The following is a 25,828-nucleotide window of genomic DNA, read 5'->3' as shown; positions in this document are numbered from 1 at the left end:
AATGTGAGTGAGGGTCCTCATAAGTCCAGAAGTATTCCTGTCACATTTTCTTCTGTTTCAGTTTATATCCTAATCAACAAAAAGTAAAAGATCAAGGAAAATGAAAAAGGCACTCCGAACTTAACTGTACAGTGATATCATTTCCATTGAAGAGTATGAAAGAAACACTTTTTGTAACACAACTAAACAACAAAAGTCCCCCAGGCTGACATGTTTGTGACATTCCAAGATTATATCTTCAGAGGTGGTTTGAATCCAAAGGCGGAAAAGCAAACTAATCAAAGAATCTGAAGGATTTCTGAAGGCATCTGAGAAAAGCCCCAACAATACAGCAAAGCTAATTAAATCCAGTAATTAATACAGACATAGATTCAAAGTACTGCAGTGCTGAGAGGAACCATGAAATAAATCAGAACAAAACAAGTCATAAGACTTTCTGAGGGCACAATTAGAGGCACAGCAGCGAACCAATAAACAGTAAAAAAAGAAGAAATGGTCTCTACCAGCTTCTCTCTGCGCTGTGTGAAGAGTAATGAAAGAAACCTCTTATGGTGTTTTTATTATTATTAAAGGAGGTCTGCTAAACATTGCTGTATTCAAGACTAATTTGATTCCATATATTCTGTCATATAATACAAGTTATCTGGCTGTCGTTTTTCACCATTTTTTCATACTTGCCAGGATGATTGTAAATTACATCCTATGCAGCATTAAAAAGGTCTTTAAAAAAGGCTTACACTTAACTTGGTGAACCCTACAGAGGTCAAAGCCTCCGGAAAAGATCTCATAGATCTCTCCGATAATTAGTCAGTGACAAATGTACTTCCCACATTCTGCATTCTGGGAAGGTCTTGTATTTCCCAGTATATTCACCACCACAAAAGAACAGGCGTGCACTTGTTTCTACATTATATTGCATTACATTCGGCATTACATGCTTGTAGTTTTTAGGCTTAAGGACACTTTAAGTATTTGGAAAGGAGGAGCTTTCCCGCTATCCTATCTTTAAAAAAACATTCATGTAAAGCTACATGGCCGACTATATGGTATCAAACCTTTGAGGAATCATTCTGTATTTTTTTCCTCCGAGAAAAGAAGCGTAAAAAACATCTCACTTTTTTTCTTTGATACCTAAACTAACCTGCAGCACAAATGAGTAAAACAGCAAATTACTATTTCTGGCAGCTAAAAGGCATGTTTTCATTTACATTTCAGTCATTTGGCTGCCACTCTCTGAGCTGCTAAACACACACCGACTCTTTCATGTTGTAATATCGGAAGGCGATTAAACGCACAGTGACTTTATGGCCCTACGGGGCAGCTGTTTCACGCACTGACTTCCTTGAATCTCATCACTAGTGACTCATTCACTGCTGCAGCTAACAAGTCATTGGAGCGCCATCTGTGGCTGTTAAAATATGTATTTCTACTTTGTTACTACCATCTCCATAATGAACAGTGAACTGTCTGCAGGGAGGAAGAAAATGTGAGGCTGAGTCTGAAACCTGCGGCTGGGATCCCTCCACTTCTGCAGTCCTAACTTATTGGGCTGCTGTGCTTTATGGTCCGTGTATGATGAGTGTACTGCTGGGTCAGGCCGGGCGAGATAAACAGAGAGATAGACAGAGGAAAGAGAGAGAGAATGGCCAAGACAAAGAAAGACAAACCAAAACTAAAGAGGAAAAATAAGAGTGATTGCAACTAGAAAATAAACCAAAACACCAAAATAAAAAAAATACAATAGTATCAGCCTTAAATTAAACATTCAGGCCCAGACTCACTAAAGAACCCAGGAAGGTGATGTTTATGTTATGTAGTATAAAGTACTTAACTTATATGAGGTACATAATATAACTAATTTAGGATCTTTTCCTCACCAAGTAGTTTTGTTGCTTTATTTTGAAAGTGTAGCTGAATGTTGCACAATAATTATTGCTAACTTAAACACAGAATGAGCACGTGGTGAAAACGTGACACTGCTGCGTGTAGGCAAGTCAAAGTGTAACACTCCCACGGTGGACAAATGGTATACACCCTTTGGCGTGATACCGGATTGAAGTACTAAATACTGATCTTTCAGTGTTGTGGCTGGACCACAGGAGACAGCTGATTGTTCCAAACCTGTAAACTTGTATATTATTGTAACCATGAGGACTAAAGGCTTAAAGACACCACTGCAAGTCTACAACACTGGCAAGAGCCACCCCTAAGCATCTTGCTGCCAATGACAAATAATCCTTTGCTATTACTACCCAATATTGGTACAACAGACAGCGATATAGTTTTCCCATTTAGTGGGATGTAACCTGAAATGTTTCACCTCTGAAGGCCAACTGTTCTTTTAAATCATGTGGGGAAACCACTATTTAAACTCAGCAAATCCCCAGAGATATGGCTTGCCAGGCCATGCCATTGTCTTTCTAATGGGAGGGTTGTGGGTTGTATAGTTTAGGATATTTTTCCATCTTAACAACTAATCTCTCCTCATCCATTGTTATACACAAAAGCAATAGCAAGAAGTGAGTAGGTGGTGGGAGAGGGAGCTGTCACAGAAGCAAAAACGTTGCCACTGGAGCTGAGATGTACATGCAGGGCACTTTTTTTCTGGTGCAGCGACACTGGAAATAGGAGAGTGGCGGCTGCTTTGGCATGTGCCGTTCATGTCGCATTTGTTGTTGGAGGACTTGCTGTCCAAATCCCACCAACACATCATGGGGACCTGTGTGTCAAGGAAGCTGATTAGTTGATTCAGTTAACTCCTGTCCATAGCCGGGCATGAAACACACAAAAGAAAAAAAATAAAAGTATGAAACAAACAGCCATGTGAATGTCTCAGAGCAATGGCATGCGGCTCTGAGAAGCACGTTTAAGCCTTCAGGCTGGATATAAAACATCAATACTTTTTTCAGTCAGCCCCAAGTATCAAAAACTGTCATGTACCAAAAGCTGGATTCCCATTTCTAGTCAGACGCATAATCCTGTTTACCAAGTATTTAATAAAAATGTTAATATGTTTTTTCTTCCTCAACCTGAATCCACATCCACACCCAATCACATCCTAGGACAAATGACACCTTCATTATTCTCATTATTCCCGTTGATACAAGACACTATTGAACAATATCATACAGTAACCAGCCGAGAAAAGAAAGATTCAAAGATGCAAACTATAACACCTTCAGATGAAAACTATGAAACTACAGCGCGAGACGGAAGTGAGCAGCAGGTGAGAGAAGAGGGAGAAAGATTCAGGGAAGCAGGCATGACACCGGGAGACTAGAAAGGAAGGAGGAGGATGGAGATGAAGAAGAACTGAGAAGAAGGAGCGAGCAACACAGGAGCAGCTCTCTGATTGATGACAGCAGGTGGGCAGAGAGCCAGGTAGAAGAGAAGAAAGAGGAAGACGGCAGGTATAGGAATAGGGACACGTGTGTTGGGAGGACAAAGAAGACAGGAAGACAGACAGAAAAGAGCTGTGGGCATCACAGATAGATAGAAAATAGAAGAGAATAAAATATTTAGGTGAGGCTGTAGATGTTTCTTTCATGGAGGAGAAACAGAGGAAGGACAGCTGAGGAACCTACTACACTCCTCTTTCCTCCTTACTCATCCTCTCTTTCCCTCCTTCATCTGTCCGTCTGTAGAGGACGCAATCTCTCTCGCTGTCTCACTCTCCTACAGCCGACTGTCGTAACACCAACTGCACAGCCTCAGACCCCCAAACACAGCCCTTGCATTATTATGCTGCATGTTGCTTCAGGTATCTCTCTAAAGTGAAATATCGGGATTCTTCCACCCTTTAGTTTCCTTTTAATGAGGTTCTGACGCTGGAAAATCACCACCCATCAAAAAGACTCCACGCTCTACACCATCCCATCACCTTTTATACACATTTCTATGAGTCTGCAGTACAGGAACTGTGGAGAGGTTAAAAACCAAAAAATACTAAAGAAAGGCAGAACATATAAAGAAAGTCTTAAAGAGAGTAAAAGAAGCAGTTAAGAAAAACAAGAAAGCCAAGAAAACAGGCAAACTGGTTGAAATAAAGAACAGTAAATGAGGGGAAAAAAAACAGACAACAAGAGATCATTGTGTTTTAGAAGACGAGAATAAAACAGTTGAGGGATGGAGGATTTTTTTCTGCCATCTGTTTCATTACATAGTGGCATATATCACTGCCCTCTCTCTCTCGCCTCCCTTCCTCTTGCCTCTCTCCAACCCTTTCTCTCTCTCTCTCTCTCTCTCTCTCTCTCTCTCTCTCTCTCTCTCCTCCCATCTCAAGCAGGATATCAGCAACGCCCCACTTCACATTCACACACTGACACAGCTTCAGACCTGGAAACTGCCCAGTGCTGATGACTCAATGGCACTCAGAGGAAGAAAAAGACTCACACAATCCAACCTGCAACCTCTCAGTCCCAAACCCACCTCTCCAACCTGACTGCATACAACACTTGTCTCCCTCTCTCCCTCCCTCTCTTTCTCTCTCTCTCTCTCACACACACACACACACACACACACACACACACACACACACACACACACACACACACACACACAGAGTCCTTCACACTTCGCACCCCGGGTTCTCTCTGGAGTGTGTGAGCACAAACGTGCCTCCATCCCGGGATGCTCATCATTCTGCTCTGATCACCAGATTAACCAGAAAGGGAAGAGATGCCCTTGTTTTATGCGCACAGTGGATGAACTGGCTTTGAGCAATGATGCACACACAGCTGAGACCTTTGTACTGCCAAACATTGAGCTCTGTGAATCAGAAACCCTCTCTGTGCAGCAGCATCCTACAATGCAAAGCTTTTCAATGGGAATCACGATCACAGTGAGCCTGAGAGTCAGAAAACAGTTGACTAAAATATAGTCAAATAAATGAAATAAGAGATGGGCACATAAAAGTTGTAGAAATCACAGAAGAAACATTCTGCTTGAACGTTATTGTAAGAAAAAAATGTAATTTAATAATTATTTATATTAAATAATTTTAATAACGACAAACTTCAGTCATCATTCACATCAAATCGCCTCAACTCTCCCTATTTCTCTTTAACAACAGAGCGCTGATGCGCAACCGATACGCGCAAAATCCCCACCGCACTCAAAAGACAGAAAGCCCTGCACTTTCCCAGACTGATACAGTGAGCAGGTGATACAAACAACTGTAATATCGTGAAATCCACTGTTTTTCCAGGGGACAGAAGGATAAATCCCCGTTTCTAAAGCCGCCTCTCCGGGTCTGCGCTGCCCGGACTCGCTCAGTCTCCTCCGGGGAAAAGTAAAAAAGCGCACAGCCTGCTCACCTTCTCCGGTTGTCCCGTACGAGCTGGACAGAAGCAGGACGACTTGAGCGATAATCCCAGCGACTCTTTTAGTCCCCATGTCCATGATGAAGCGACGGGAGGCTGCAGAGAAGCCCGACGGCTGCTGGAGGAGAGAGACGGCCAACCTCTCCTCTCCAGCTCCAAGAGAGGTCTCCTCAAACCCGACTGAGGGAGCAAAGGAGGAGGAGGAGAGGAGGGGGGGAGAGAGAGAGGTGGTTTTACTACACGATCACGGCTCAACTTCAGTGCACCTCCTCCTCCTCCGAAAGCTCCCCTTCAGTCCCTGAAACGGTTTCAAGATCCTCTGCAATGCCAAACTTGGTTCTCCAGTTTCCCATCTTCCTCTGCGTGTGCTGCTGTCAATTAAGGCCCTATTGATCACTGGAGCCTACTGAGCCAAAAGGCCAATAAATTCCGCCAGGCAAGCTGCAGGTGATCCCTCACATCAGTCATTATCACAACACAATCACGCCCTGTAGCCTAATAATAATAATATAATAATATAAATTATTATTATAGTAGGCTACACGGGTCATGTATTAGGAAGCTAAGGTTAATTTTGTCTGTTGGTTTCAGTTAGTTACAGTTACACCTGGAAATATTTAGTACCAACAAGTCTCTATGTCGGAAATACTTTGTGTGGCGGGACCTGTTTTAATTTAAAACTTCACTTTCTGTGTTATGTTAAATATGAACTGAAGAACAGCATGGTGCACCCGGCTGAAGGAAGTCACTGCACCCGGCCAACAGACAGCTAAGCTACGCTAACCAGCTACTGGCTGTAGCTTTATATTTACAAACATAAGAGTGGTATCAATCTTCTCATTCAGCTCTTAGAAAGGAAGCAAAGGTTTCCCAAAATGTCAAACTATACCTTTACCACGAATATTTAGTAATACTAAGATGCATCTTGCTGTTGAAGCTTCAACCCTTCCTGGTTCTAGAGTTGTTAGGGATGCTCTTCACTTTGAATCTAAACAAACACGATGCACTCTCTGGGCAAAATGGCTGCTGTCAGATATTTCCCTTCTATCCACGACAATACAACAGCAAACAAGAAAATCTGGGCTCCTTTTATTCCTAAACCAAAACAGCAAATCTTTCTGCCCATCAGTTCCACTACAGGCTCTTCTAAGAACTGGAATGCCGGCGTTGATCACAACAGCTCAACCCCTCAGTGGGTCAACGCTAAAACGCCCTGGATGACGCTGGGCTGTTTGGCGGTGTCTGATTATCAACCTCTGGGAGTCTTCAGTGGTACAGCAGACGATCCTGGTTCAGCCTCATCAGGCGAGGCAGAAGAGATATGCGAACTCTGCATCAGGATGAAAGAAATCGAGTTATGCAACATGATAGGAGAAACTTCTGGCATCCCGGAGTGTGAGTAGACAATGATAATAATTACCTGCGCACTATTACACAATTTAATAGCCCACTTTAGAGCCAGGGGAGTCAATAGAGTTGTTTGCTGTGCAATTTCCAATGTGGATCATCATCAGTATAACTATCCTTCAGTCGTTCAATAGAATTAGAAAGTTTTACAACCTCTTCAGCTCGTTGGAGCCTGCATGCACACGGGAAAAGAGATTTTTAACAATATAAGTGATACTGTTATTCGGATACAATGATTTATTTAATTCTAACCATGGATAGCACGATGGTGACCACTGTCACCTCACAGCAAGTCTGTGTGGGTTTCCTCTGCAGGCTCCACTTTCCCCCTCCATCAAAACATGTATATTAGCTTTATTTATACAGCCAGTGCCCTTGACTGTGGCACTAGCTTAGATCTGGAGTTGGTGGCTGCCCACTGCCCCTAGTACTACAAATTTCACTATAAGTTGTATGATTTTATGTAGTCCCCATGTCCGTGATGAAGCGACGGGAGGCTGCAGAGAAGCCCGGCGGCTGCTGGAGGAGAGAGACGGCCAACCTCTCCTCTCCAGCTCCAAGAGAGGTCTCCTCAAACCCGACTGAGGGAGCAGAGGAGGAGGACGGGGATTTTATGTGACAATAGAGTTAAATCTATTCTATGTACACAAGTGGTTCTCAGCCTTTTTGGTGTCAAGGACCCCCTAAATTGATACACATCAGACCTGTATTTGATAAGATTTAGTCTCAGGGATCTCCATAAGATTTAGTTATTCCATAATATCAGAATAATCATTCCTATACATTCTCTCATTGTGGCTTACTTTTAGATAGTAAAATAATAGTGGAATTAAAATATTTCCATTTTTCTGCGGGACCCCCTGGAAGGATCCCTGAGGTTCCTCGGACCACAGGTTGAGAACCACAAAGATTTCATTATTTCTGTCTGATGGTCTCTCTCTCTCGCTTTCAGATAAATTTCTGAGGAACATCAAGTACTGCGAGGCAAAGCCGTGGAGAAAACTGAAATGATGGCCCCAGCAAGAAAGACAAAGTTACAGCTTGTTTATTTTAATGAATAAACACCTGACAACAGTCTTCATAACCACTATCAAATACAAACTTTTCAACGTTTTCCAGCATGTGAATGTGAAAAACTCTTTACTCATACCAAAAATTGTTGTTTTTACAGAGTTGCTTTTTTCAGTCGAGAATTTTCAAAATCACTGACTGTGAATTATTTAATGCATTTATGAGCTAATACAAAGAGGGCGCTTGGCATATTTTGGAATATTTTCTTCCACGGAGTCCCCTGGGCAGCCTGGTCCAGACCTCCGAACTGCTGCAGGCATCTTTTGTTTTTGTTTTTTAAGCGATTAAAACCACAAATTACTGATTACTCATCACTCCACTCATATTAAAGTGAATAATGAAGTGAGACAAAATAGCAATTTAGTCCGATTATCAAGCCACCCCCGAGGGACTATGCTGAAGGAAATAATATTGGTGTGGAAAACCATGTTCTCGAATTAATAACCCACAATTATTGCTAAACTGAGAGCATGGTTTAGGGGAACATTTTTGAATCAAGACCAAGATCAAGTATGTAATTATAACTCTGTAAAAGTGAGTGGGTAGCTAGTAATTTATGCGGTTTTTAATTGTCATACAAACTAAAATATAGCACAGACTAATTACTGGTACAAAATAATGAAAATGCAGTAATATCCTGTCTGATGCGGTCATAAAAGCCATCGTTCAACTCCTCTTTCATTGTTAAAGCACAAATTATTTCTCAAAATATCTCATGACCTCCTGTCTCCTGACAAATTATGTATTAAAAATTAATTTCAGTCTCAGTCTCATACTGTATATGTGCAGTGTACAAGATGCTTGTTATAATATTCAGCTTTCTAACTGAACTGCACTTATATAACCCTTTTCTAGTACTTCGACCACTCAAAGAGCTCTACAGGTCACATTCGCACTACAATAGCACAGCATCAGGAGCAATTTATTGTTCAGTATTTTTGCTTAAGGACACACTTTTACATGCACGCAGAGGAGCCAGGGGATTGAACCACCAACCTTCTGATTGGTGGACCCACTCCAGCTCCTGAGCCACAGCCGATTAATGTATCAAGAGTAGGTGCTCCTCCAAATATTGTTATTGTTCTTTAACATAGATTTGTCTCTTGTGATCTCAGAATAGCAGTGCAAGTATACAGAGTTCCCAAACACTATCTTTCCTAGGTCAGCAAATCATCCTTCAGTCAAAGAGCTTCTACAACAGAAAAATTAACACTAAGTGTTTTCATTAGTAATTAATCACTGGTAAATAAAAATTATGTGTTTTCATTACCTATCTACAGAGGGAGGAGATCCTGTTCTATGAAGTCCGCCATGTTGAACCACCATGTTTCTACAGTAGCCCAGAATTGACAAATCAAACACTGGCTCTAGATAGGGCCTTTCATGGCCACCAACGTTTCTTCATTTATTCAGTTTGTTTTAATCTCAACACACTGGTCATCAAACATCACTCAAGCCTCCAGTGAAGAGACAAAGACATCATATCTGTGTTCAGCGTTGAGGAGACTGTAACCTTCCCCAATCTATCATATCTCTTCTACTACGATGGTTTAATGGCAACAGACTTTCTTTCATTTCTGTTCAGATCTGCAGTATATTTCAATGGAAGCTTTGGTTACTGGCTTTACACAAGTGAAGAGTGAATGTGGCACTGGTAATAATTACAGCAGGTGGGTCAAAGCACCAACGAATCAATACACAGCAGGAGTTTCAGACCAATCTGTGTAACACAGAACCGCCTGGAGACGGGGTTATGGTGTCATGTTCAACAGATCAGGTCCGAATATTAACTGAATACATTTATGAGAGAGAGGATTTTGGTTGCATTCAGCGGGAGGAGAGGGGAAAGCGAGCAGAGAGAGTCAGCGGGGGAATCTGATAATGAAAACCTACTGAGAGTATAGACAGCAGGGGAATCAGATGATAAAAAACCTGTTGAGAGCAAACACAGTGGGGGAATCAGATAACACTGCAGCCAGAGTCTGCGAGAAACAGGGGATCACACCGTGCACTGACACACACACACTCAGCGTGAGCGTCACGCACGCACCCCGGTGGCCTGCAGACACACCTCACACGGAGAAAGCAGCTGGCTGCTTAATGTTCAAATCAGACGGGTGAGAGATTTTAAAACTGGGTAGACCTGAGATACGTAAAGACACACCCAAGAGGAAACAGCAGGCTTCTGGTCGCAGGAAAGATTTGAAATGTAATGATACAACCAGAGTCAAACACAAACAGCGACACACTCAGCGGGAGAGTTAGAGACATAAGAGGAAATGGAAAATAAAAAGTCCAGAAAGGTGTGATGTGCTTTTAACCAGTTGAGACATCATGTCAGTTTTTGTATTTTTATTGACGAACCAGAATGACCACGACTAGACGAAAACTAGAATGATGCTATTTCTTTTTAAGGGAAGATTTGTTTTTGTTGTATCCCAAGGTTTGATAAAACCATTTGGCAGGCGAGAGCGAGACTAGACCACTATGGTAAAAGTGGGAAAAGCAATTCAGTTCAAAGCGAAATGTCTCTTTTCACTTTCTCTGACTGAGTTGTGCTTTTACAGAGATTTGTGTAAAATGTGACCAGATTTGAAGTTGAAAAAATACATTAAGCGTCAATATGACGTCTGCATTATTGAATACTGCACAGCTGAAGGCAGTACAACTGAGTAGATTGTGGCCAAGAAGTGACTTGTCGGTAAACACTCAGTCTTCCTCCCTCACAAGCGCAGACTGGCTTTTATTGGCAGAAATTTTTCTCTCCCTGACGTTAGCCAGTCAAACAGGAGCTCATTTATTGGATAGTGTAACGTCTCATCTTGTCAGATTGGAGAGAGCAGCGTGGACTATAATGCTACTGAGAGCATGAGTGGAAACATTCATATAGGTCAGTGGTTCCCAACCTTTTTCTTTTTCTATCATTTAGTAAACTGACGACCCCGGGCTAAGTGACATATTCAATGTATATTTCATATTATATTCAAAACTGTACAATGAACTTAAATAAGTGAACTCAGTAGCTACAAGAAGTAGTAAAGTATATTTTCAAAGTTTTCTTACGCGCCTTAAAATCAAGAAGGCCTTGCGACCCACTGTAGATCGTTCAGTATCTACAGTATCCCAGGTTGGGAAAACACTGATATGGATTGTTTCATTTTTGTCACACTGAGATCTCTAAGGATGAGAAACTACTGGCTGTTAACATCTGCATCAATCTATACATAAAAGTATGTTCCAGGCTATAGCCAGAGATTCTGGATGGATATATATACATATGAGATATATTGTGTTAATAAACTTTAGAGGAGTTGGTCGGTGTATCTTTATACTGGCGATCAAACTGATCTCCTTACCGTTGCCTAGTTTATTCATACCGATATGTCCGATTTGCATTTCACATATTCTAAGAAAGCCTGAATGTAGCCACAGCACAAAATAATGTTATTATTATTACAGTACCATTATATTTAGTTTGAATCACATGGAGTCCAATCAGATCACAGTAAGCCCAACAACCCCATATCAGACTCATTAGATTTCTTAGGGCAGCATTCTGCTCAATGAGCCTCATTCATGAATGTTTTCTTATAATGATTTTAATTATTGTTCTAATAATGATAGTAATACATACATTAGAAATACAAATTAACATGAAGCCAACACAGCCGCTATGATAAAGAGCTACAAATTACTTATAAACTCTCAAAATGACTCTCAAAAACAAGATCATTTGCCAACAAATTGACAACACATAAGGAATGCACTGATATCACTTTTTGTCAGACCAAATACAAATGCTTATATTAGGGTAATTGTTGATAACAAGTACTGATAGTATTGACTTAATAATACTATTACAGTTCTAACAAAGACTTTAAAAACATATTTTTAACAGGTCTAACAGGATGACCCTTCTCTTCCAGGTCAAATCGATCAGGTAAAGCTTTGATTATTCTTACCTGATTCTGCCGTCCCTTATGCATAAATATATTTCTGCTCTTACAAAAAGTGCCTCTTCACTCTCAAAGGTTCACTCGCAGACTGAGTACAGTAACGCTCAAATGAGTTTTCTGCTCTGTCAAGCCTTTTTGTAAATATACCTCCATACAAATGTGCTTTTATTTGATTAAACACTCAGCCATCGACTCTCAAAGGGACCCTCACTATTAAACCATGTGCCCTCTTCTGTCAAAAACATTTATGGTGGAATTTCTGTGTCTGACCTGCCAAGTTAGCCAGTCAAAGCTGTTGTTATATTTTGAACCAGTGATCCCTATGAATTAGCAACATGTTACTTCTGCACCACATCGTCCCCAATAGTGTTTTTTTTTATCTTTGCCATGGTTACTTCCAAAACAGCTAAACAGGCACTGAATGGACACAGAAAGGAGAGCAGCATGAGAATGAGCCGAGAGGGAGAGTGAGGCTGTGTTGAGTGTGAATAACACTGAAACTAAGTGAGTGATATTATGAGAGTGTGATGTGGGTGATTTTTAATTATGAATTCATCTCGGTTGCATCTTTAATCTCTATTTAGAGCGTCTCAGTTTAGTTTTCTCAGTTAATTTTCACACGATTAACACCTTCAACAGCAAATTTGGGAACGCTCTTTCATACATAATAAGGGAGATCTGAATATTCATGTAATAACAACGTGTGAATATTTGAGAAAACATTGACTCGGGATTTGTGAGTAATTCTGTGCGCTTCTCTGGATTACTACTGATGAGAAGCATAAGCTTTCCATGTAAGTAAGTTCACTGTATTGTCTCATCTGATCCTGTTAATGTCAATAATCGTATCTGTCATGATTGTTTAGGTAAATCAAGATAAAAGATTCCTCTAACATACAGCATGAAAAGAAGTTGGATTTAAACTGTGATGATATTTTACAGCAAATAATTCCGGTCCGGTCGTAGCAAGGTTTAACTTTGTGGCAAAATCACACGATCAATGGATTCACTCACTTTTTTGTGTCAAGTTTAATTCTCGTGGTCTGAGTTTGACCTCTTGACCAAGCAAGGAAGCAATCCTAAAAATGTTGACCTTTGACGGAACAGAGAACCGGAGAGTCCAAAATGGAGGAAGCCATTACAGCTTAGTAGGAGTGTTGCAGCATCAACTTTATTTGACCTCCTCTGAGTATAAATGCTCCACTAAAGAGGAGAGGTTTGCAGACAGTCCCCTTCAGCAACTGAGCTATTAAACTTTTCGTTGAACGAAAGGATGTACAATGCTGAGAGCAAGCCACGGGAGTAAACTGCACAGTACAGAAGAAGAAGAAGAGCTAACAGGCTTGCTAGTTTGTCAGTGGTTCACTAACTACAGTAGTTCAACAACTAGTCCTAAAAGTAAAGTATGAATTTTGTGAAGATGTGAAATTAATTTTGCTGCGCCACTTTCTGATGTGACCTTTAGTCTAAATTCCCTGAGTGAAAGCAGTAAAATCATTCAGCAGTGTGTATTGTAGGGGGGTCAAAGCCACAGTGAGCTGTCAGTGGAACTGTCATTAGTAGATAATGGAGTAAACTGAAGCATTAAAGGTCTCTGACATGACGAGTGAGTTTGCTGCTGAATGCCGTGAGTTGTTCCTGAGCCGCTGCCACGTCTCTTTGTCCACAATCTGGTGATCGATGCACTCTGACTCTACTTTATATTCACAGCAGCAGCTGCGGGCTGTTGGAGGCCTGCTGCCCGACCGGCCGGCCAGTTGGCTGAAACAGAAAAGACACTCAGAGTTTCTTTGAGAGCAGAGCAGAGATCAAGCTTCTGGAAGCCAGAAGAGTGGGAGAGAAATCAACCAGTTTCAGAGAGCAGTCAGCTCTTCTGTGTACTGTACACTTAGGCAATGTATTGTGGGTAGAAAGGGTTGAGATAAGTAGGTTTCCCTTCTGTCTGCTGTACATTAAAGAACCATTTAAGCCAAACAGCACTGAGTTATGTAATGTCTATAGGTCTATAGGGCAAAACTGCATTTTTCCTGCACTTTCTAGAAATAGCTCATAAAGCATAAACAGCCCCTTGTCACATAAGAAATGTAACGGCTCCCAGTGGATTTGTCCTTATAGTTGGGAGGTAGAGCAGGGATAGAGGCTGGAGTCTGATCGTAATGTACTTAGTCAGCTTAATCAGAAAACTTATCTTTTTCTTGTTTATCGCTTTTTATCCACAGAAAGTGGACATTTATTCCCTAACCTGAAACTGGAAACAAACAAATGGATTGTGATGTTCCCTGCAGATTGCCTGATTTTCATGCTGGTGGAGTGTGTGTAGGTGTGTGTGTGTGTCAGTGTGTAGGTGTGTGTGTGTGTGTGTCAGTGTGTGTGTATGCTGGTATTTCACATACATATACCTTCATGTTTATGACCTTCAGAAACCTCACAGAAAGGCGGTCGCTTGGCCCTGCAGCCTTATCAACAAACATCAAAGGTAGAGGCTGGAGAGGGCAACGATGTGTGTGTGTGTGTGTGTGTGTGTGTGTGTGTGTGTGTGTGTGTGTGTGTGTGTGTGTGTGTGCACCATTGTGGCAGCCTCTCTGTTTGGTTCGCTCTGGTGTTGCTGTGCTTTCTGACTCCAGGGCTGCAGACCTTCTGGGAGGTTAAACCAGCGGCGTGGGACACACCTGGGTCCTTACTCTACTGACATTACAGATTCCTCCCATCTACGTGTTGGTTTCTTTTGATTAGTTTGTTGTAAATAAATTACTTTATTGTTATGTTGTCTGATTTTGTGTCAGTCTAAGAGCCGGGCTGTAACAGCATAGACTTCACAAGGCCAATCATAATGTAATAATGTGTGTTTGAGTAACCTTGTCCTTGATACTTACAGTTGATCTGAAAAACATTCCTGCAGCCACCCCAACTAGAAGACTTTTAGTGTCAGATACTTAACTGTGTCACAACAAAAATACTTGTTTTACACAAATAACACTATATCAAAAACACACTAATTTAATTAAAACATACTAATATTTTTTTGAATAACATGATTTCCATCCTGTTTTCGCAGCCTGAGATCAATTAAAGTCTGTTATTCTGTTAATTAAACACACGAAATACCATTTTGAATATATTTTAATTTTGATGCAGTTGATACCATTTTAGACTTCTTTCTGTGAATCGTTAAACTCTTTTCATTTAGTTTTATTTGGAGTTCATTAATTTAGTCATCTAACACATTTCATTTTGGCAGAGCTGCAGAGAAAGTTCTTCACTGAGTTTCAGAGGCACAGAGTCATGTTCTTGGCTGCCAACACACTTCGATAAACTCACTTTCTGTCTGTTTCCAGTGTTTTGTCTCCTTTTATCTAGCCTTCATTTATTGCTGTTAAACTGATGCATTCTCTATAATGAGGATAGACCTACAGAGACCCCACACATTTTCAGTAATCTTTTGTATCTAATAATTCCCTTCAAATGCAACACAAAATCTCACCTCCAAGACCTGCTAAAGGGGTAAAAAGAAAAAACTCTTTGTTCTAACATTATTTTCTGAGAAATTCAGACAAGAGTATCAGATGTATAACATTGGCAACATCAGGCATCCAATCAGGCGTAATCTACGTTGGTATGGTAGAGGCTTCTGTTTTTTCCAGTTTTTGAACGGCGTAACATCCCGTTTTTTTTTAACCTCTTTTATTTTCCTCTCCTCAAAGTAGCTTTAAAGTATAATATATATATATAATCTTATTCTACACTGTCTTCACAGTATCAAAATCTATATAAACTTCTTCCAGCTTTTCACTGAACCTACCAAGATGTCTACACTGAGTGAAATATGTGAATCCAAAGACCTCAGTGGCCAGTTGACGGCCACGGCCTGAGGCTACATTAGCCACTACTTCCATAACACACCAACCGAACTGTCAGCGAGTCGAGTTTTGAACCAGGTTTTTGACAAGAATGAAGAGTGTGTAGAGAAAAAAAAACACAATATATCTGGTTCTGTTGCAAAATTTAAATCTTTTTCTGTCCGTCATGAAACCAACGTTATAGGACTGCAGTGCTAAATCTTTGGAGTTCTCTTTTAAAGGTTGAAAATATATTATGTAGAAAATGTAAAGATATTTTTAGTGCTTTACTACTACTACTACTACTAGTAATAATAATAATAATAATAATAATAAGTCCTTTAATGAGATATGAGTGAACTGATATACAGTATCTACTAATGTCTCTATGAGGAGTTCATAGAAACAAGGTTGAGTATCAGTTCTAACAAGAAAAGTTCCAGTTAACGAAAATGATAAATCTAGTTTTTTCGTTCCGACAGCAAAAGAGTTTGTTCAGTCAGTTTAAAGGTTGTATTTGTACTGGAGCTCAAGGACCTAGACCAAACCAATGGGACAGAAATAAAATAAAACTCACCAAAGCTAAATCTTTGTTAGTCTTTCCACTGTTCCAACAATCATCCAACACTGGTTTCGTCAAAATAAGTGTTAATTCATCGAGTTCAATGTAAAAATATTCTTGGAAAGGGCTGACGTCGAAGTACGTCCACTGAAAATGCTTGTTTTTGCAGTCTCAGATTGTTATTCTGACAATATTATAGAGAGGATCCCTTCAGAGATAGACCTTTGGTTTAACCAGAAACAGCTGTAATATCAGTATCGCTGACCACTCAATAAAAAAAAAAACAACAACTGTAGTTTGGTTAAAATAAATCCTTAAGTCACTGACATACAAAAGAGAAACAGAAGTTTCAGTCACTTATCGCATAAGGAGCAGACTGGCTATGTAAACAAACCACAGAGAGGCTGCGATAGCAACACAGGCATGCAATATTAATGTTTTAAATCTCATATACGACATTTTAAGCAAGTTTATAAAATGCAATTGTTAACAAAAGGTGGTGATTGTGATGTTTAACTATTCAAACCGTGCACTGTATCCAAAAAACACAAAACTGGAGTTGGACCCCAGAGGGTTTGAATATGGGTCGCAGGTGTATTAACTTGTGGCAAAAGCAAAATTACTGAATGTGCTGGACACGCGTACGAGAATAAATTTCACATGGGTCAAAGGATTAAAAAAAAGACAACATATGCCAGACTTTATTAACACCACATCTCTTAGGAAATCAATGATTAGCAGCTGATCATAATTTTCTACACGGTGTAATTAGAGTCTTTACCCTGATATAAAAAAAAGCCTGCCATTATATGTTGCAAACATATGAATGGCACTCAAAGTATCTTCAGGTCCTCCATCAATCGCCTGATCATTGATGATTAATCAAGTTCTTATCTGAAGAGATTAAATGTAAGAATATGTAATATTAATCAGGGATTGACGAAAAACACCCACCAGCTATGCACTTTAACGACTCATATAATTACCTCTGCTGTCTGGATTTAATGAACTTCTCGAAGAATTAATGGCTGAAGAAAAAATCTCTGAAAAGTGCACAAAAAGTCCCCTGCTAAGTAGATCCACTACTTGTCTTTCTTTTTTTCTGCCAGGTTTTGTGTGAAAAGGAAGATTGTTAGATAGAGGTAGAGAGCCTTGGGTACAGATAGTTCTGCGTCGTTTAATCCTTACCTGACAGATGGTGTGAAATGCCCGTAGGCTGCCAGTCAGATGATGAAGACAGCAGTAGGTTTCCTCAGAGAGGCTCTTCCTGGCTCTGCTGGGTAGACTACAGGTGAAGTGCTCTTCATCAGATCTTACAGACGAGAGAAATGAGATTTTGTTAAGCTGACAGGTTCTCATCTGTCTGCAGCAACATGTCTTCATCACTGCTAGAAAAAAAATCTGTATATTTGGAGGTCAGTATTGAATAAAGTAAGAATAGTGTGTATGTCTAGTCTTATGTCTCATTTCGTTTGACACAAGGAAAATATAAATGTATTAGCCTATATAACTACATGTAGGGCTGCACCCTAATAGTCGACCAAACAGAGAGGAGCCTTAGTCGACCCACTTTTCATTAGTTAGACAGTTTCAGAAAACGCCAAACTCTGTTCAAGAGCTGGCCCTTGTCACCGCGTCTTAACCATCCCGCCAGTAGGTTGCCATCTTTGGCTTAAAGGAACAAAGTTACACTCTGTGAAAAGGGTGAAAAATGTACTTTACTATACACTGCCAAGAATATATACTACCACCAGGATAAAAGAGTCTTTGAGGCGACAGGACAAGTTTTGAAAAAGCAGTAGGCGTTATCCAACTGTTTTTTAAGAGAAGGAAGATACTGACTTGCCAGAATAGTTCGATATTCAAGCTCATTTGTGACCTAGTTAGATAAGAAAGTCAATACCACTCCCATAAGTATGGAGCTGGATCCAGTAGGCAATTGGCTTAGCATAAGAACAGCAGGTCTGGTTCTATTCAAAGTTCCACCTACCAGCACCTCTAAAGCTCACCCTGAGCTGAGCCCTGTTTTAATCGCGGATGCAAGAGGCGGTCAGTCTTGGACGCACAGACTATGAAAGGAGCCACTGGTACACAAGATTGACGAGCTGCTGTAATCCAACTTCTCCCACATAAACAGCAGAATACCAACTTAGAACCAGACAGTAGAGGTGTGTGTGGTTATATTCTTGCAGTGACATTTGAACCTGATTTAATGAAGGTAAACCCAGTAGGTGGCTGTGTATGGCAGTACTGCACTCTCAAATCAGAGGCTGCAGATTTATCAGTGTGTGTCCTGCTGCCTTTAGATGGCTACAGGGATTTAATGAAATGAAGGAAAAGCTTTTCATAGAGACTAAAGCAGCTGTGGACAACAGATAATGCAAGAAGCAACCATATTAATTAATAGATAAATGCAGACTACTTTAAAGACCTTCCTCTTTTAATCACATTAAAAGTTCTTTTTGATGTCGATTTAATGGCATCTACTGGTTGGAGAGTGCATTAAAATAGTTTATTTACATTTTCAGCACTAATCTGTTATTTATTCGCATTTAAACTATTAAGTTTGCTCTTGTTGATAAAATCACCCCAGTGTCAGCTGAGAAACAGACACTTTCTATTCTCAGCACAACTGAGTCCCAATTTCCACCGAAATACCAACAACTCACTTTGACCTGCCTCATTTGAATGAGCCTCCCACCTGTTTGCGCCTCTCCTGCCACCTGTACGCCGCACACTCAACAAAACAACAACACACAGACTAGCAAAGTAAATTTAAAGGTCAGGAAAACAGCAAAACTGTCAGAGCACTGCTTGTGCTGGTAGCTGAGTCGCCACAATAATAGGGCCCTATATCTTATTTGTTTCATCCATAAACAAGTGAAGTGTAAAAAGAACAAATTGTGGTTGAAGGTGGAGTCCCTGCATCTCTTCCCAGTATGCGACTCCCTCCAAAACTATCATTGCAGCAATTATGTTTGTGCGCAGATTTAACAAAACGACATGTTCTCCATACTTAACGTAGCGATAGAGTGAAGTGATATCGATCTTCTCATTTAACTCTTGGCAAGAAGCTTATACAAAATGTCAAGCACAAATTAACCATATGACATAGCCACCAATTAGCATATCAACATTTGTTCCTAGTAAAGAAGCTACATAATGGTTGTGGCTTGATGGATTTCTCTATGGAAACATCAACTAATGAATTACCAGGGTTTGAAAAGTCACTAAATTAAAATGACGAAGTTGGCAACATCAGCTCCTGCCAGTCTGAAGCAAGAAACATCAACCACTAAGACAAAACCTCTGCTTGAAGGACGTTAACCCTTCTGGACCACCTTAGACGCTTTGTACAAGGGTGCCCCTCCCACCTGGGCTCGGACCGTTAGAGGTAAAACTGATTCTTTGTGTGTGAATGAGTTATCTTGTCCGACCTTCCCTCACCTTGTAGTGACTCCTCTTGTCTGATGCTATAAATATTTGCTTTCACACAACACGACTGGCTCAATAACAGTTTATAACAGCCTGAAGGTGTTTTATAAGCCCAGATTTATGAAACAAGGCCAGAGAACAAAGGAGATCCAAATGGCATTAAAAGTGAGCTCAGTATAACTTTTTATCCTTGAAACACTGATGTTAGACAACTACAGACAGCAGCTTCACTAATCCTGTTGGTTTCTCTTTCAGGGCATTTCAGGTTTTTGTTGTTTTGGAACAAAGCTGATCAGACCGGCAGCAGCCTCCTGGAAGCTGCAGACAGTCGAGTTGTTGGTCGGTTCACCGCAGCCCGTCTCTGCCAGGAATTAACACGCTTATTGCTGGCTTACGCAGCAACAGACAGCAGCTCTGCTCCACTTACTTTACACTCTCAGAAGTCAACAATAGACATCAAAATAACACAGCTGAAGAGGAAGTGTCAGAAATCTTTACATTAAACCGTAAATGACGCATTCAGTTTCTCTCAATGGGATTTTTTATTTAAAAAGCGGAAAATATTCAATATTCAAGTTAATTTTCTGCTGCAAATAAAAAAAGGAGGCTGTATTTACTGTTACTAATGCATTTACTGTATTGAACAGTCAGTGACACACATAACATCCATTTACTACAGGAAGACAATATCCTCTGCTAATGCATTGATCATCTCTGCAGAGTTTACTGGAACACACATGGATTTTGCCTTGGCTGAAAATACACTGTTTACTACTTTATATTTAGTCGGCTTTACGTAGGTATAGAAACTCTAAACGTGTCCAGGAAGTCCAGGAAGCTTGATACTCTGAAAGGATTGTCAAATTTTTAATTTAGCAGAGTGCTGAGAAGGGGTTAATCAACTTGTCAATCAGGGCTCTGCAGATAACTGGAGCATAAATGGATTCCACTAGAGCTTCACTATTTTTGTGCATTAATGGCCTCATTAAAGGAATAGAGGAAAAGGGATTTTCATTAGACCTGAAAATAGCATTTCAATTCACCGCCTTCGTTAAAAGTCCATATTATCAGCTCAATTTTGGTGAGGCAATGAATCATGTAGTTCGTATATTACTTATGCACAAGAGTTTAATGTGGATTTACTCTGACTGTTTTTGTGTTGTAATGTGATGTTATTGAATGTACATTTGTTTGCTCATTTAAGTACGAGTACAACTGTTGTTGTAGCACAGAGAGAAAGAAGAGAAATCGTATCCAAATAGCTCCCAGAATACTGGCTGGCCAACATGGTGTGCAGACAGACAGACTGAGGGACGGATGGCTGGTCAGCCAGCAGAGTCAGGGGAAATTATTCTGCAGGAATTCATTTCAATGCAGCCAAAATCTTATTAGTTGCCACCCACTAGTCTAAGTAAAATACTTTGAAAAAAAAAAAAAAAGAAAAACTGAGGGGAGGGCTGTGCAGTTGGATAATGAGGAGGCAAGGTGACAAACTAGTTTTGTTGAGGCAGCTGGATGACTGCAGGGGCAGCCTGCAGCAGGGACTCTGAGGTCTGAGGACGCTGGGAACCACCAGCCACACTCTGGGATCTACGGCTTTAAGTTAAACCCAACTCAGTCATGAAAATCCAGAAGCCCACAGATGAAACCTGCTGGTACTCAGGGAGGTTCGTCAGCTGATTCTCTGAAGGAGTAAAGTTTTAATGTCAGAGAGGGACAATTTGTCTTACAGGGAGCAGACTATAAATACTAAAATCTAGAAAAGTATAGCAATGAGTAAAAAACAACGGCAATGTTTCATTGTCACCAAAACCATCTAGAGAAAGCAGCAAGAGAACGAAGCCAGAGACTAGAGGGTCACTCTCTGAAATGTTGTTTAAAAAGCCAAAAGCTGATGGACTAACAGACTTTATAGTATGTATCTGCTGGGGGCTCCTCTACTGAGATAAAACCACCTCTGGAAGCACATTAAACTCACTGTGTAAAGGGTGCTGGGAGTCCTGTAAGATAACCTGAGCTTTCTGTGCGGCTCTGACTTGATACAACTTTACACAACTTTACACTGAAAGTTTGACATGAGGGAAACAAATGAACTGCTAACTAGAAAAGACACAAGCAGGGGGCAATCCAGTGTGGACACAGCCAGAGTGCTAACTGAAGAGGCTGCAGGCAGAGAGCTATTTGAAGAACCGCTACACTGGAGACTCCAGAGATGTATTGGAAGGCACCGGACAGGTATTGGAAAACGCAGAGGCAGAAAAGGCAGAAAAGAGATGCTCTGAAGAAACTTCACGTGGAGCTGTGTTTGACCTGATCGAAATCTCTACAAGCCAGAGGAGCAACTTAACAAGTCAAGGTTTCCAGACAAAACAGGAGCAAAATCATGCTATGCTGTGAAGCTTTCTGTTTTCATTAGAAATTCATAGCCGGGGGATTGAACCAACACTGGAATTATAGTCCATAACTGGCATTAGTCTGTATTTACAATAAATCCCCCAAAAAGAGACGCAGGTCTGAACTGTATATTGTATTGTTTCATATTTAGATTCAGTCGTTTCCTAAAACAGCTTAAGCAAACATTACTCAAACAGGAGCAAACAGTGCATTGGTTAGGGACTATTTTCAGCAAATTAATACACATTTGGTGTTCTGATGAGTATTTACGGCAGCAGGATGTGTGTGTGGGATTGAGTCGAAATAAACTACAGTGTGTGTTCATAGTAATGAGGGAACTACAACAGTGTGGCTCATTGATGTGGTTTTATTAGTTTATTAGATTAACGACCCCGATCCAATTAGTGAGGTCCACCGAGGCATTCCTGCACACCTCTTCCTGCAGACTCAAAAGGTCTGCTCTTTATTCAACTTGGTGTACCTGAAGCTCTGCCAAGTAGGCTGAGTCAGTGTGTTAAATAAAAAAATAGTTGTTCATTTTGTGCATTATGCCATTATGGAGGACAACCAATCATGTCTAGTCAAATGGCCCCGACAAAAAGACAAGCATGTCTGTGAATCATATTTTCAAAGAATCTTTTCTGTTGCTTCAGTAAATAACTACTATTATGATAATCTCCAGTTTGGTCAGAAGTTACTGAAAAACTAAAAAACTAAAATGAAAGTCACTGTAAGTAGAAGTTAACTGATAGCATTGCAGGTGAAGATACTCTTACTTTCTACCACATCACTTAACTGTCAAACTTTAAACGCCTTTCTTTAAGTGATGACAATTTCACCTTCTTTTCCCCGTATAGAATATTATTCATGTGTGATATTATAGATATATATGTGTGAATATGACAGTTGATTTCTCATATTTGAGTTTCTGTACCACAGTGAAGTTGAAATGATGAGTGAAGAGGACAGAGACACACAAGGTCATTACAGAAAATTAAACTTTTCAGGGGAAAGGGATTTCTTTTTCTCTTTGCTTTTCTTTCTCTTTAATGGCTATTGAATTTATTCAGAAAGTCTCGGACAGAAAAATATCTGAATAAAGCGTAAAATGTCTGCACTTTTTGAAGTGTATCTGATTTAAATTGAACAGCCTCAGAAATGGAAATGTTCTTTCTTTATTTATTTCTTTGTTAAAGTTGTGCTTCAGATCTCTATTCACTTCACTCAGATAAGATTTATTCACACAATGTCAAAAATATAGATGAAAATAGAATTATCTGAACATATAAAGCTGTGTTTGGTTTATCTGGCCTCAGAAGTGGAAACATCTCTTGCAAGATAAGAGACAGCAGAGCTCCTAAAGCTTTCTCAAACATATGAAGGTTAGGGCAGTTAGTTTATCTCAGATCAGGCAGTGAGAGGTTGAGGCAGACTGTCCTGCAAATGGTTCAAATGGCACGCTGATCCAACAGCTTATCTCTCAATGTGCATATTCATTTCATTTCTCCTGCTATGAAAGCAAACAGGACCCTGAATGGAGTCTTTACTGGGGAAAAAAACTCAACAGAAGGTCCCACTAAATGAAGTTAATTTTCTTCAGAGATAACTGACATCTATGGATCTGAGAACAAGCTATGAAACTGTCACGTGGTTCCTGTCCATTATCTCTGTCTTTTCAAGTGGATGGAGGATCGAAAAGACATCGTGTTTGTTGTGTCACACTCAGAAAGAGATAAATAGAGAAAAGGAATCAGTGAAGCAGCATTTGCCTGCAGATCATTTCTACAGAGAGCAAGATGCTGCAGTAATTTCACTGAGGACAGCGAGACAGATACGGAGAGGAGTTTACCTGCTGTTAAATCTGTGAGCGCCACTGACTGTTCAAGCAGAGGAGAGAAATGGACCGAGGTTAATAGAAACAGGCTGAAATGTACTGCTGTAATTATATCTGTATTCAGTTACCCTTAGTGTGACTGGTGAAGTGGAGTACAATGTAATTCAAGAAGGCATACATGAAAATTGATAAAAACCAGAAGCTGAAGCGGGTACAGGACTAAAATATCTTTCAGTGGGAATTTCTGCCAAAAGCTTGACTACAAAAAGTCTGTTAGAGGGAAAACTGAACCTGCCGGAGCAATTGATAGGTGATTTTCCACTTACTGACTCTCTAAAGCATTGAGCGACAGACTGAACTGACTGTCTGATGGGTTGACTGACTGACTGTCTCCATATTGGTTCATTATTTAATTTATCTGTCACTAACTGTAGTAAAAAAGGGGTCACAATGGAAAAGAAAGACGAAGACTGGTTTCTAAATTGTTTCAGAGAGAATATTTTTGACTTGCGGTTGTGACAGAAGTTTATAAACTCTAGCAGGAAAAATGGCAACCCTGAGGTATTTGAAACAAGGTTTTTTATGTCAAATGGTGGCACACGTGTACTACGCTGGTCACTGAGACCCTGTTTACACCTGGCATTAAAATCGTTTTTTATAAAATGCATGTTAATGTTAATTAAAGGTGTAAATGGGATAATAAATAAGAATTTGTCATAGACAGCGTTTCATAAGGATTTTAAAGCTCCCCTAACTCAACAACTCACAAAACTCAAGATGTTTCAAGGGAGTCTGGGACTGATTTGCCACCCTTCAAAGTACCAGTTTACCAACAAGATTGGATCGTTTATTATCCACACAACCAGATAATGTGTCGGGATAAAGATAGCATTTTAATACCAGGTGTAAATGGGGTGTTAGTGACAGCAACAGGCCAGCAAACAACATCAGCAGCTACTGTCCTCCATCACAGGATAAAACCTGGAAGAAATAACTCACTCGAAACTATTTGCTCTCTCATTACACCTTTAGTTCCTTGTTTAGGGCGGTCCTCTTCATTTAAGAGTTTGTTGTTTTATTTACATATTTACCCATCCTCTACATTTATTTTTCTTTTGTTGCTTTCGGACTTTCTGGCTCCAAACTGACTTCACAGCTTACTCTAAATACTTGTTTGTATGACCAACTGACTGTCCGAATGATTTTTGAGGTTTGTATCCAGCTGGGGATCCCTGAAGAGAGTTGTGAAGCGTAATATTAGACCATGAGCTTCACAGCGGGCAAATCCCAACAACCTCAGAGCATCTCTGACCCCTCAGCTGTGACTGACAGCTGCTCTCATCTGGAACCAAACGCTGCTAAAAGAGAGAAACTGCCTCAGCACTGTGAAATGACGAGGAGAGGGTCAGCAGACTAAACCTGCTATTTGGACAGAGTGACAGTCTACAGATTATTGAACGCTTTGACAACACTGATGGATTTGGACAGGACCGAGAAGTTAACCAGTTTTCTGTCCTTTTAGAAAAAAAGACTGGACAACAGGATGAAACAACAATAAGTCCCGATTCAGACAGAGATTCAGGAAGATTCTGAAGCAGGAAATGTCATGGCTGAGGTTTTTGAAATGCAGTTTGTCATGTCAACATGGTAGCAGACATGTACGACAGCCCCGGAAGTCTGACTGGCCACCACAAGTGCCACCCCATTGTCCTTACATCTTCCGCAGTGTACTTCAGATGCTCTAGAGGGCTCCATTTTAAAGCTAGAACAATAGAAGAGGGCTAAATAACAGTTAAAAGTTAAGTTTTGGCCGATGGCAATTTGCCAATGGAAAAACTAGCATGGCCATATTAAAAGGGGTCCTTTGACCCCTGACCTCTGAATGAAAATGGGTTCTATGGGTAACCACCAGTCCCCCCTTTGTAGACATGCCCACTTTATGTTAATCCCATGCAATTTTTGGGCCCTAAACAATATTGGAATTGCATAAATTGTGACACATACTTCATACC

The 25,828-nt window shown here is 40.4% G+C and overlaps 1 protein-coding gene across 2 annotated transcripts in view; it reads right to left on the bottom strand.

Moving 5' to 3' along the window:
- Positions 1-5,570, bottom strand: part of LOC127368023 (contactin-associated protein-like 4) — a 102,821-nt gene extending 97,251 nt beyond the window's left edge. Inside the window, exon 1 of one of the 2 annotated variants that reach the window (XM_051408440.1) lies at positions 5,316-5,570. In XM_051408440.1, the coding sequence (XP_051264400.1) occupies positions 5,316-5,400 (85 nt within the window). In that variant the 5' untranslated portion in view covers positions 5,401-5,570. The remainder of the gene's footprint in view (positions 1-5,315) is intronic. The other variant, XM_051408433.1, reaches the window with a different exon arrangement.
- Positions 5,571-25,828: the final 20,258 nt, after the last annotated feature.

The sequence above is a fragment of the Dicentrarchus labrax genome, unplaced genomic scaffold (assembly GCF_905237075.1).
Source record: "Dicentrarchus labrax unplaced genomic scaffold, dlabrax2021, whole genome shotgun sequence".
In the NCBI taxonomy this organism is placed as follows: Eukaryota; Metazoa; Chordata; class Actinopteri; family Moronidae; genus Dicentrarchus; species Dicentrarchus labrax.
The sequence above is the reverse complement of the archived record's forward strand: the minus strand, read 5'-3'. Positions and strand labels throughout refer to the sequence as shown.